The sequence below is a fragment of the Sebastes umbrosus genome, chromosome 15 (assembly GCF_015220745.1).
Source record: "Sebastes umbrosus isolate fSebUmb1 chromosome 15, fSebUmb1.pri, whole genome shotgun sequence".
NCBI lineage: Eukaryota > Metazoa > Chordata > Actinopteri > Perciformes > Sebastidae > Sebastes > Sebastes umbrosus.
In genome coordinates, this window is record NC_051283.1 from 12,568,805 (window position 1) to 12,583,290 (window position 14,486).

General features: G+C 38.8%; 1 protein-coding gene across 1 annotated transcript in view; it reads left to right on the forward strand.

Annotated features, from left to right (window-relative positions):
• The window catches only part of csmd2 (CUB and Sushi multiple domains 2), a 286,853-nt gene that overhangs the window by 169,701 nt on the left and 102,666 nt on the right, over window positions 1-14,486 (forward strand). Inside the window, exons 23-26 of the mRNA XM_037794153.1 lie at window positions 1,162-1,331; window positions 1,444-1,600; window positions 1,787-1,978; window positions 8,167-8,293. Of these exons, the coding sequence (XP_037650081.1) occupies window positions 1,162-1,331; window positions 1,444-1,600; window positions 1,787-1,978; window positions 8,167-8,293 (646 nt within the window). The remainder of the gene's footprint in view (window positions 1-1,161; window positions 1,332-1,443; window positions 1,601-1,786; window positions 1,979-8,166; window positions 8,294-14,486) is intronic.

Consider the following 14,486-nt stretch of genomic DNA (forward strand, 5'->3'; position numbering starts at 1 on the left):
AGGTCAAGCAATTACAGTGTATTAACATTTACTTCACTGCCTCTTTTGCTCCGGTTCTCATTGCATATTTATCTCTAGGAATAAAGATGCTAGTTTATAGTTTTCTTGGTCTTTTTTTTGCATCTTGAAGAATCCAAATATTCAAAGGTTGACAGTGATGACACATTTTATTTTTCGCACTTTCAGCAGACATATTCTAACTTGATCCGCCAGATCTGAGAAGCCGTCATTGGAAACTGTTTGGAAAAGGGCAGGCACTTTAAAAAAAAGAATACTCGGCAGGTGATTGGATGAACCATCTGTCAATCAAACTCTTGCCGAAGCCAGTCGGGAGAAGAGCGAAAACATCTATTCTGTCGAGAAAATCCTACAGTGCCGTTCTTTGCTCTTCCTTCAAAGACACAATACTCTCCAGATCTGATATAATTGATGCTATTGCAGCATCTACGCTGACCTCTTCACGAGCCGCCTTTGTTATTTTGCATGAACTTTCGCCTCTCAGTGTCGCCTCACTCGCCTAAATCACACCTTTAGCTGCCAGTCGGTCCTAACATGACACTGATTGGCTCATGGTCTGGCTTGACGGCCACAAATGCATTACCTGAAGCCTGACAAGATGGATTTTCATGTGAGATGTGATCCCGCGATTCTCGGCGTGACCTTGTGACATGGCGTGACTCCAGCTGCCGTGCAAGGTTAATCATATTCAGCCTTATTTTAGAAACGTAATACTTCTTCATACACCTCACGGACCTCATCTTACCTCACTGCACAAGATAAAATTCGGGATACATTTGTGGTCATTTAAATTCTGGCAGCTATTTTTTTTCTACAGAAAAACTTTACCCCGCCATTCTTTCACTCTTTTTTCCTGATGTGATTCAGAGAAAGCAATTTTCAAAAAGAGCCGAAATTACTGCTAATCATATTCAGATTGTATTGTGATTATGATGATGTGCCACTCAACATTCAGGTATAGTCACCGACCATATCCCTCTCCCCAACACCTCTCCCATCTCCCTCTGCATGACAGCATGAATGAATACAGTGCGAGTTTCAAGCATATAGCGATTGACATGTCCTCTGCTCTCTCTCCAACACCACCACCCTCTCTCCTTCTGTCTCTCTGTCTGTCTCTCCGCTCCCTCTCTTTTTCTTTAGCTGAATGCGGCTCATCCGTGACTGGCATGCAAGGGGTGCTGCTCTCACCCAACTACCCCGGTTACTACGGCAACAACCACGAGTGCATCTACTCCATCCAGACGCAGCCTGGCAAAGGCATCCAGCTACGGGCACGCGACTTCAGACTGGAGGAGGATGACATGCTCAAAGTGAGGGCGGTGGTGGGGGGAATTGTGGCCTTGTTAGCATATCTGTGTGTGTACAGACCTGATCATCTTAATTCAGATGCTTCCTCCCACTCACTCCCTCTCTCCCATCCAGGTCTTTGATGGCAGCAGTAATAAGGCTCGTCTGCTGGGGCTGTTTACAGGCAGCGAGATGCTAGAGACAACCTTGAACTCCACCTCCAGCTCCATGTGGCTGGAGTTCATCAGCAATGCGGATAACACCAGCAAAGGCTTTGAACTGCACTTCATTAGTGAGTAACACACAACCACCCACCCTTACTTTACATTTGATATTTACATTTTAGTATAGTTTGTTTGCTTATTTCTCATTTTCCAACCTTCCTTGTTGCATCTGCCACATAAAAATGTTTTTCTTCAGTACCCTCCTACTCCTTGTACTGCCCTTCCTCACCTTTCCTTCTCTCTTTCTCTACAAGGTTTTGAGCTGGTGAAATGTGAGGATCCAGGTGTTCCCCAGTTTGGCTACAAGCGGGAGGACAAAGGTCATTTTGCAGGGAGCACCGTGTCGTATAGCTGTGACCCAGGCTACACCCTGAAAGGCCCTTACGTGCTGACCTGCCTGAGGGGAGAAAGGAGGGCGTGGGACAACCCTCTCCCACTCTGTGCTGGTGAGTCAGGCGCTCCTTGAAGGGGTTAGAGATCAACTGTGCCCATGCTGTTGGCAGAAAGTTTCAGTTTATTTGCCAACATATGAGTTCTTCTAATGTGTTCTTTTATTTATTTTATTTTATCTTTATTTAATCAGATAAGCCATTGAGAACCAATTGCCATTTACAATGGCAAATTACAGTGACTTGCATCACATTGCATTGTGCTGTGTATGACTCAGGAAGTACTTGGATCCCTTATATAAGTAAAAGTATTTACATCATGTAAACATATCCCAGTACAAGTTATAAATACAAAAGTACCGTCAGCAAAAAGTAATTAAAGTATTGAATGTAAAATTAGGCATTATGCAGAATTTACACTTTTTGAGTGTTATATTATTAAATTTATATAATATAATATTATTGGATTGTTATTATGATGCAGTGGCAGTTTATTGTGGCAGCTGACCAAGATATGGTTTAAGATTAGTAGTTTAATTGAGAACAACTCAACAAACTGTATGAAAAATCTTAATATGCAATCTAACTAGTAGATAAGGCTGTCACAGAAATGTAGTGAAGTATAAATATAAAGAAATTGAAATGTACTTAAAGCTAGGGTTGGTAATATTGAGAAATTACCAAGAGAATGCTAGATTTTTAAAATGATCCAACCCAGCCCAGTGTTGCTAACTCTTTCCAATGCTAGAAGCACTATTTCCAAAAGTCCTCGTGAGAAAGTCGGCAACACTGACAGTCCGTCGCTTCAGGCCTCCCTCCAAATGATTGGACTGGTTTATTACGGTCCTGCGACATCCTCCGATACCAGATTTCTTTTCTTTTTTTTGTCAGAGCATTTGATTTATTGATTGCTGTCGGGATATAATGAGAATTTCAACAAATATAACAAAAAAGTGTTTTTGAAGAACATTACCAACCCTACTTTTAAGTGCGGTACATGAGTAAATGTACTTTTCCCCACTGGATATGTCAGCTACCCTATGGGAGGTTACCTAGTGCTACATCATGTTATGCTATTCTGCCTTACATCACAGTGTATTATTACCTTTCCTGACATCACCATCTGTTACTTTGTGCTATGTTCAGTTTAGCTGAACATTCAAGTTGCTTATTGTGTTGTATTCTATTATATTACTGTATTTATTGTTTCAGTGGTTGCTTCACCGTTTGGCATACTGCTAATCCTAACCAGTTTTAGTTTTTCTCAGATGAACTAAAATGTCTGACCTAGTTCCTCATCCTAATAACAATGTGAATTTGCCGGTGCAGGTTTAGTAAAAGCTCTGTGGTTTTTTTTTTTTTAGCTCTGCTATTTTGAGGCATCCATTTGGTTGCTTTCCCAGCACCTTATTCGGTGCATTATCTCATCGAAAAATGACTGTGCTCTTTTCAGCTCCACATATTGCATCATGATTGCAAATTCCCCCCATTTCACATTATTTATTGTTACTAAAATAAGACTCTCCCCACATCAAAAGCACAGCGAGCATGTTTTTAACCCCTAACCGTCTGAGGTGGGAAGACTTTCTAAATCAATTTTATGGAGATAATTTCTCCATTAGAGATTATACCCATCCCATCATTCTTTTAGAGTTCAGCTACAGTTCACCTGTCATGGTATGCATTTTTATTTAAAACTATTTAACTGACATACATACACACAGATACTGCCTATATGGTGTCATGGTAACAAACCCAAAGTAATACTTTTTGGATCTTCTCCTGGGTGACATTTTGACAGAGTCTTTCAGAATCCAGCCAGGAGCTCGGTAAGGAAAACAGGCAGGTTGGTGTTCTTTTGACATCAGCCAAGGTGATTAGAATAATATTGCTTGGCTCCCATTTCAACCCAAACTGACAGGTAATTTCATGACTGGGTATAAACAACATCGAGCATACTGTATATCTCTGAACAGGTTTGTCCTCCCCATGCCCCTTTCCCGGCAGATGATAGCCTAACAGCCAGAGTGAATTTGGGTGCAGATGAGGGACTGCTTCTGTTTGTAATGGCGGGATTATTTTCAGGCAGCGGGGACACGCTGAACACAGATGAGACAGGTGGAGCGAGCAGGGGCGGGAGGAGAATGAAATTGAGTTGAAAACAGTGGAGAGAGTTCATATCCTGAAAGTCACAGAAGAGGAAAGTTGCACGGCTGAGTCACTGAGCAGCGTTGGGTTGGACACTGAGGGTTGCAGTTTATTGACACTCAATATTAGAGTGCATATCCAATATATATAATTCAATTTAGCTGTGTTTTGCTTAATTAAAATGTTTGTGTGTGTGTGTCTGTTTGATTTGTAGGGTGTCCCCTACAGTAGATGTTTTGGGAACACTTTATAATAACCATCATTTATAAATGTTAAATTGATTTGATTTGATTGAATTGTTAGTTAAACTTTAGTTAATAGTTATTTTACTGTTAACAAACAATGACATGATAATTAATACTGTTTACTATATATTAGTAATTCTATTTTAACAGTTAATTGTTGCACACATTATAACATTTTATATACTGTATTAAGTACGGGATAATGTTTTGCAGGTCACCGATAAAGGCTTTTGAACTCCGCTTTGCATCGGGGTGCTGCAACGCCCTGTCAGGGTTTATTTCACAACAATGACGCACTGGCTGTACATTATCTCGCTTATTACACGGCTACATACTTAACATATCAAGAATTTGACACAAAAACAGTCCGCCAGAGTCCGACATCAGAACTGCGCCCATAGCAACTGCTATAAAGAAAATAAAAGACCATAGAGCTCCGTGATTGACCAATCAGAATCAAGTATTCAGCAAAGCCGTGTGATAAATATTTGTTAATGATTACCAAATGTTTTGTAAACTTTTAAGAAATGATTTGTAAAAAACAATAAACATTACATAGATAGATGGACCAGATATTTTTAAAAAGGTATTTTAAAAGTGTTTAATAATTGTTTTTTAAACTGTCTATACATATTATTTGGATGGCTATTATAAAGTTACAACTGATGATTATAATACCTTGTTAAAGGTTTAATACATATTTTGTAAAGCATCTATAAACATTAATTAGATAGATAGTTAATACTTTGTGAATGGTTAATAATTAGTTTCTGGTCCATCCAGCTATGTAATGTTTATAGATGTTTTACAAATGATTTCTTAAAGTTTTTCATTTGAAAATCATTAACAAATGCATAATATAGTATATAAAATGTTATCATGTGTGCAACAATAAACTGTTAATAAATAGTTTACAAATGTAATCTGAATAGTTATCATCACTTATCAGCTATGATACAATATATCATTTATAAAATAATTATTTCATATTACACAAACTAATGATAGAATTACAGAAACTATAGTAATACTAATAACTATCATTTCATTGTTTGTTAAAAGTAAAATAACTGAAGTGTGATTAACTAGCATTTATTAATGATGGTTATTCCATATATTAAACAACAACTTACATTGATAAACTACTTTGAGGAGAGGTGGAGAGAAAAAGAGGCAGAACCTGAGTTGATTTTAGAAAGGTGTATATGTGGAGACATAGATTGAGGCGGTAGAGTAGCTGAGGGAGTCACACCGCCATGGCAGCACTGAACACTATAGTTTCTTAGGTCATAAGGCTAGAAGAAAGAGATGGCTCTGTCCCACTGTGATAGATCACCCTTCTCTCTTTTCACTCCACGAAACAGCAAGTTTCTTTCAACAAGAAAAAGCATAACAGAGGGGAAAAAGCTTAGAAGAGAGACTAAAACCTCAGCATTTGTTTAAAGATTAATATGCTCACGCTTTCATTTATTTATTTTTTTGCATTTGTCCTTAGTGAAAGCAAAAATGACAATCAAATCTTTCAAATATGTTTTGTAACCAAGCATAGACTCTATTTCAAGTATGCGTGTATGTATTGGTTTATGTGTTTCTGCTTTGACAGCAAAAATGATCAGAGGCCAGCTCTGGTGATTATCGCTGTTTAAATGTTTAATGCATGAGGGAGATGGAGAGAAACAAAGGAAGGAATGATTTGCAAACATAAGGAAAGGCATGTTTGTCAAATGGGAGGTGACAGACGGGTGTTTTATGCCTGATATGTATGGAGGAACCACAGTCTGATTTACTGTGTTAATGTTAATTTAGTTAGTTCCTTAGTTGGTTACTTACCGGTCTGTCTCTGTTTGTGTGTGTCTACCATTGTCGCTGTATTTCACCACAGGGTCTGTTTGTCACAGATGGATTTCATCATCATCACCATCATCATCATCATCATCATCATCATCATCATCATCATCATCTGTATGATTCCTTGACCTCCATTCTTCTCCTGTTTGAAGCAGCTATTTTCCTCTCAGTGGAATGAAAAAGAAACAAGAGCACTTTTACCTTCTTTTCGTCGGTTGAAATGGCCTCAAAAACGTTAACAAAACACTTCAAGTCCGATGTTGTTTGGAGAATATTTTTTTCTCTTTTTTTTTCTTTCACTTTTTGGATAAGAGTAGGAGGAAGTAATTGAAGGGGGGCTGAAAATTGCTTTTCAGTCACAGAGCGTTTCTGATGGCAATTCATTACTTGAGGCTGGAAAAAAAAAAAAGCTCCATTCTTCCCACTGTTCCTGACAAAAACGTTTTTGGCCTCTGATTCTGCTTTGTAGTTTCATAGATGCGATGTTTGTGTTGTTGTCAATTTTTTTGAGAGACTGAGCTCATGCTTGGTGCATGCTGTGTACCTCAGGGGGGCTTATTGAACCGTGATATGATACGAGAACCATCATACTGCCTACTACTACTACAACAAACACACCCGCAAGCACACTCAATGACATTCCTCTGAAGAACAAATGATTCATGACAAGTCTTCCACTCTCTTGGTATGATCTATTGCCTACCATGTTGCCCAGTGGATGCTTATATCAGCGATACTTCCATTATGGCAACTGTGTATCTTTTCTGTACGGAAAATATTAGAGTTGGGGGAAAAAATCTATAAAGCATAATATTGGTACATGGACGTCAAGTACCGATCTTTTATTATATAAATTATTAACCTCTTAACAATCTGCCGGCCGCTATTCTGTCCTTCAGAGGCTGTAGCAGGCTCAGTCTTAAACCTTGAATGAAGATACTGGTATCACATGAAACTAAAAAACCTAAGGAATCGATTGATAGGTAATAAATCACAATATACTTTATTGCAATATTCAGCATATTGCAAAATGTTTAAAATCGCAATCATGACTTAAACATGCAGTAGGAAGAAAATTGTTGGCATCATTGGGCAAAAATTCCATAATAACCTTTCAACATATTGTAATTCAGGTGTTCTGAGAGAAAACTAGACTTCTGCACCTCCTCATGGCTCTGTTTTAAGGCTTTCAAAAATCTAATTTTACAGCTAAACAGTACACTACAAGATGTTTCTGAAAACATTTGAGGCGAGAAACAGCCATTACATTAACAGGATATTGATTCATATTTGATCAGCGCTGCCTAGTTTGATATTGCAGATGGCATTAGGAGCACCGAAGGACACAGAGTCACATGTTTTTTTGTTTCTGATTACCTGTCTCATGCACTACTGTCAGGATATAATGACCGCTTTATAAAAAATAACTTTATTTTAATCATATTTGCTCCATTTCTACCAACTGCTGCTTAAAGTATCATAATATTATTTTATCCCAACCCCTAGAAAATCGACTTAAATGTTTTGCTATGTCAGCGAAAACGTCTTCTTTAAAATTGACTCCCAACTTGAGTCTAATATATTGAATGTTGTGTTGTTCAGTCAACAAGTCCATCAACTTTCAAAGGCAACGGGATGAGGTCATTGGTTGAGATGGTGGATTGCCTTCGCTGAGCCAAGGAGATACACATAGAGTATATTGAGTTGGCTGCCCTCCCTCCTATCATTCAAATTGCAAGCAAGAGGCTCATCACATTTAAGCACATGGCTGCTATGTCAATAATTAATAATGATGTGAGGAAACTGATGTGATGCACTCAAATGGAAGTGGGATGGTTCAGTTCCTCGCATGTTAAGTATGTTAACCTTGCTGTAACTTTTGATTAATTTGACTTTCACAACATTGATGAACTTGTACTTATTTTGCAACTTTCTGTTCTTTTACTCCGAGTCATTGCTGGAGTCTTTAATCTCTCTCTTTCTGTTTCCCTGCCTCTTTTCTAGCGGAGTGCGGCGGCACCATCAAGGATGAGCCTTCTGGTCGTATCCTGTCTCCGGGCTACCCGGCTCCATATGAGCACAACCTGCACTGCATGTGGACCATCGAGGCCGCCCCTGGAAGCACTATAAGGTCTGTTCTTGCCTTCTAGTTTTCTGATTACATTGTTCTTTTCCAGGCTTTCTTTCAATCTACCACCTTTCAATATACTTCCAATTTAGCCCCCCTTTTTTTGCAGTGGTATTCATCACTTTCACAGGCTGCTGTGTAATCAATCTTCAGTGAGCTGCTATTGGCCAATAGTTGAGTTACTACTGGGTGAAGGGAAATGCCACTTCAGAGCCTCAAGAAAGTCAAGTGTTTGGCTTTTATGTTATGTGCTTTACTTTCCTGAATTTGATTAAGTGTAAGTAAGAAAAATCCTGCAAGGTGAATGGTTTTGGCTAGAGGTTTTCTTTGATACCTTTCTAGGCAATTTAAACTTCAGAGGTTATTCTCCCGCACCATATTTATTTCCTGTTATTGAAGAAAAGATATTTCCTTCATAGTTTGTCCATCCGTCTTAAAGGACTGCCATTGTCAAGCAGCTCATCAGGGTCAGGGTTGTATAGTAGCAGAAGGGCAAAGCAACCCAGATGTGCTTTTTTCTAACAATCCATGTCCTGCAGCTCATCCTGTGGATCCCCAGATGTTTGTTGAATGTGTTCTTAGGCTACCCCAGTGTTATTGATTCCTAGGTTGGTTGTGCTGTGAACGCTACACCCCATAGAGAGGCGCCTGGGGTCATTACCGGGTGACACAGCCAGCTTATCAGCCACGCTGTGATGGTGACATTTTCTTTACTGTGTAATGGAACTTTGGGAATAATTAGCTACATGCTTCAGCTACCGCCACCTACAGCGATGTTGCTTCCATCCAGCTCTATTTGTCTTTTTTTTCCAGCGACTCTGCGTGCACTCATCCGTGCTTATTTTGTATTCATACATTAAATAAATGATAATAGTGCATTCATTCGTGTATGCAAATGTTTGTTCGCGGATGTGCTCATTCCTGTGGCTTTCAGAGGAGACAACAGAGACGTTGCAGCGCCGTTATTTTGCCAGTGTTACTGATGCATACGGCCAATTATTTAATTAGATGTTATAATGGTATTTAATGAAACAGCTCGCTTTTCCTTACCTCACCTCGGCTCACCCAGATCCATCCCAACAATCCACGCCGTGGCTGTTACCTAGGGCTGGGCAATATATTGATATCATATTGATATTGTGATATGAGACTAGATATCATCTTAGATTTTGGATATTGTAATATCGCATATAAGTGTCTTTTCCTGGGTTTTAAGGCTGCATTACAGTAAAGTAAGTAGTATGTAATTTTCTGATCTTCCCGGACTATTCTAGCTGTTCTATTATTTTTACATTACCCACTTAGTCATTATATCCACATTACTAATGATTATTTATCAATATATCATAATCATAAATATAATTTATCTAATTTTGTAAATATTGAAAGCACCAATAGTCGACCCTACAATATTGTTGCAATATCAAAATCGAGGTATTTTATCAAAACTATCGTGATATTTGATTTTATCTATATCGCCCAGACTTACTGTTACCCCCCTTCAAAAGAATACACCTCCTCGCTCCCATGTGTAATCAAATTTGGTCTTCTTATATAAGTATAAACAGTATACAAGTTTGAAATCACCTGTTATATAGTGATGTTTTTCTTCTTTCCTTCAATAATGGCAATTTTAATATAGATAAAAACAGTATAATCCAGACACCAAATGTATTATCTACATTTGAAATAATTTTTGCCCCAAAAGAAAAATAATTAAATGATTCCGTTTAGCCCCCACAGTGTTGCATGACGGGGTAATTGTGTACTAATACCCTTGATCATTATTGAACCACAGCGGTGCAATTGGGCTCTAAATAATTTATTTTGGGAATCCATCTTTCTTTAGGCCCTCTGCAGTCTACTCAGTGGTTAGATTGAATAGGAGTAAACTGTGATTTGTCAATATGTTCAACTGGTATTCCCTGATCTAATTCAAATAGTGCCAACCCACACTAACCTTCTGTTTTGATTGTGAAGTTTGAAGAAGAGCTCTGCTAAAGCAACATGTTGCCTGTTAATTCCAGCTTGTCATAGGCATTATCGTGCACTCGACACCGTCTGAAACAAGAAACCTGTTCCCGTTCTTATCTGCACACATTTAAATGCTATATTTTCTTTTACCAATGGCTGGTGATTTCTTCTATTTGTATTGAACTGCTGCTCAGAGCTATCTTTGTCTCTTTCTGCCCTTTCAATTGTCAGTCTGGTTGAACCATTGTACATCGTTTTGTTCTCCACGTACAAAACATTATTTTTTTTTGAAAACGCTTCATGCAAAATAACATCTATTTTTTAAAGCGGACTTTCTACAACCTAAAAGCATGAAAGAATATAGAGTAGTCCTCTAGGCCATCTGATTGTACCGAATAAAGCTTTTCTGGCAGGCGATTCCAACTTTTTGAACGGTAGTGTGTAGATAGATAGATGGATGCATAATTCAAGACTTTGCTGAACTCTTTTGAACAAAGTAAGACAAGTGCATACTTTATATTCTTAATAAGACGGTGTCCTTGTGAATATTGAGGCCTTAACAATGGTGCTGTTAATGTTATTCTCCATCCATCCATTAAGCTACTTAGGAACGCAGACATGCGTCAGTCATATATCAGCATGCTTATGATGACTTCCATGTTTTGACAGCATTGGAATGGATGGCCATTAAGCCACAAACATAGAGCCAGCAGAGTGTGTTGGATGCATTCGGAATATTAATTGTGTTCATTCACTGTCATGACTCAGCTGTGTTAACGAATCCAATAAGCTTGTAAGCCTACAGTAGGTACTTGAAGGGACAGTGCTGTACAAGGACATATGTATATTACGGAACATATGGAAGAGGGGCCATAATCTCTCTTTTCATTTATTGGATTACCTTTTGCTAGACGATCACATGCTCATCATAGTGGGACATTTAGGAATCCTAGTGCTTTTTATATAAATTCTATAAACATAGTTCACCAATTTTAGGAGACAAAAAGTAATTAACTTTATAGACTTACATGAAAGTGATCATATTTAATATTTTTTTATGTTTACAGTAGGGCTGTTAAAGTTGATGCATTAACGCAAATTCATTTAAATGCCACTAATTTCTTTAACGCATTAACGCAAACGATCTTTTGGAGGTTGTAGTGGGCTCAGTTTTACAGCTAGAGTGGAGATACAGGTATCATATCATCTTGTCGCGAAGGAGGTTAAATAACGCTCCAAACTTGCACTAATTTTTGGCGAGGAAAAACTTGTGCTTGGGGGACCCACGAGTCCCCCCCCCCTTTACAGACATGCCCACTTGCAGTTTTGGGCAAGTCATAGTCAAGTCTGGACAATATTTGTCATTGTTTTGTGTTGTTAATTGATTTCCAATAATAAATATATACATACATTTGCATAAAGCAAGCGTATTTACCCACTCCCATGTTGATAAGCGTATTAAATACATGACAAATCTCCCTTTAAGGTACATTTTGAACAGATAAAAAATGTGCAATTAATCGTGATGAATCATGGACAATCATGCGATTAATCGCAAATAAATAGTTTAATCGATTGACAGCCCTAGTCTACAGACTAGACTAACAGACATTTGGTATCTGCCCTGGTAATGCTCTGTCAAGCCTTTAACAGATCCAGTATTTGCTTGTTACAGACACGTTTTAGTTTCAGTTTGGTCAGTGCAAAATGCTAAAACTTTCAGACTGCTGTGTTGTGTACTTTTGTTTGTTTACTGTGCCATGTCATTTACACGTCGTGACACCGTACTTTTCCGTGTGGTTGTCTGCATTGATCTATTCACGTGTGCATGCTGTCCCATAGCTTGCACATCTGACATTCTCTGGTCCCTCATGATTGCTAGCTTAGGTTCATTAGTGCCTCCATTACCTCCGGGTCTCTGGCATTCCTCTGCAAGGTATGCTCCACATCCATGCCTTTGATCCTACCCACGCAATTCATTATTGAGACGAATTTGCAATGCATTAGCCCAGGGATTCCTTGTATATCAAATGATTCAGCTGAAGGTAGCACACTAATCAAACCGTACCGAGTTCATGCGAGACCAGGTGTCGTGCCGAGTGACAGCAGACATCTAAAAAAGCCTACGGACTGGTTTGTCGAGAGTTATTGATGGGACGAGAGTATAGGTGGGAGGCAGAGAGAGTGGAATACAGACATAAAGAGATGATAACTATATAGAAGGAATAGCGATGATAAGGAAGGCAATGAGCCGTTTCGCCGATGGAACATTCAGTGGTTACTGCTACAGAGATCAGAGGAGGGATCTAGGCCACATCGTACACTGAACAATGAAGCCATAAGCATTCATCTTAAAATTGGTATTTAAGCATTTAATAATAAGCATGGCCTCTAATTTGAGCGCTCCACTACTGTAAAAGCTGTACTCACTGTGTGGGTTATGATACCATACGGTACTTTTGGGACTGTTGTTCGCAATATGTGATTGAAGTTGTAAATTGAAACAATACAAAAAAACGCAACAAATCTACTCAGTTAGGTTCAGGCAACAAAATGACTGGGTTAGGTTTAATAAAAAACATCATGGTTGAGCTTAAAATGACTACATAACTGAGCGTTGACTTTTAGTTTCCCACGGGACATGAACAGTGGTCTCTTGGGGTAACGTCCAGTGTTAGTTTGACCCATACACGAAACCCTCCCATCCGCCTTTAGTGAACTTTCTCGCTTGTTATACTCGTTATTAGACCATTAATGTTATTGTTTCACTTAACTTTCATCAACGGTCACTCGATACTGTATCCTACGCCAACTGTTCTGCACGCCACTCGTCGTCAACGGACTATTTTTGAATACGTTCAAGACAAACGTAATCATTGACAAAATATGTTGCCCTACCAACGTCATTAAGAATGCAGTTTTAGTTTTATGGGAAAGTCATTTTTAGGAGACAGGGCTGCACAAATGGTGGTGTCATTGTGTCTTAGTAGTTGTTCCATTGTTCACTGCTTCCATGGAGCAGCTCCAGGATTTGTCTCTAGATAAGATCGTCAGTACTGTCTAAGCTGTTCAGCTTAAGGAGAGACTTGTTCAAGTACAATGAAATCTGAACTCTAAAATAATTCTTAAAAAAACGCCATACTGTATTGAAATTATTTTTATAGAGTGGATTTTTCCCTTTAAGGAGCCACATATAGTATTTTTTCAGTGCAATACGTCTCCCTGTTTGTCATGCTCTATCACGGAAATAGTGCCCTCAGTCTCAAATGAATATGCACATATATTTCACTGGGTTTGCACAGCCCAAAACAAAGTTTCATATATAATGTATTTTCAGTTAGTTTTTGTGTGTGCGTGTGTGTGTGCGTGTGTGAGTGCGCGCTTCTGTATCTTCTTGAGAACCAATTTGAGTTTTGGACCTTTAAAAATTGTGATTCTTTTTACACAGTACTGGCTTGTCTTTACTTTTTTAAGGGGGTATTTTAAGAATATGGAGTTGGTCATTTTAAATTAGGTTCAGGTTAGAGAAAGAATTGAGATTGGTGATGGTTAAGGACAGTGCTGAGTGATAAGGAATGAATGTGGAAAAAATGGATTGTGCAAGTACAACAATGTGTGTGTGTTCTTTAACCTCTACTTTTATCTCACTGATTCGTTTCACACTTTCACACCTTTTTTCCTGACCTAAAATTGTGACCGTTCTTTTATCTGTAATGATAGCACCGCTTGCATGTTATTACATCATGTCCCTTGCCCTACATGAACTGGACAAGCTCAGTTCAGGCGACAAGACAAGCCCCATGTGTTGGTTGTAGTGTCTGGTGTGCTCGGCATGTTTTAAAAGCCCACGGTGTGGATGCGTGTGTGTGTGTGTCCTTGATGGATGATCCCACAGGGACATTCCAACAGAGGCCACATCTACACATATTGATGAGGTTAGCTCTCGGTATGACATAGCCTTTATACGCACAGTCTCAATTAGTTGCGAAAAAGCCGACATTTTGCAAGCGTATGTTTGCTCTACATCTCTCTTCATCCTCATACTGTACCACACACAAACCCCCCACATGCTTGCTTATTTATCATCTTCATGCACACATACATAAGACTCCCCACAGGACTCGTGATTGCAGCTCGACTATTTTGTATTCATACGAGAGAGCCTCGGCACTCTCTATTTCTCCCCCTCTGTTTCTCTCATATGAATACAAAATAATTTAGG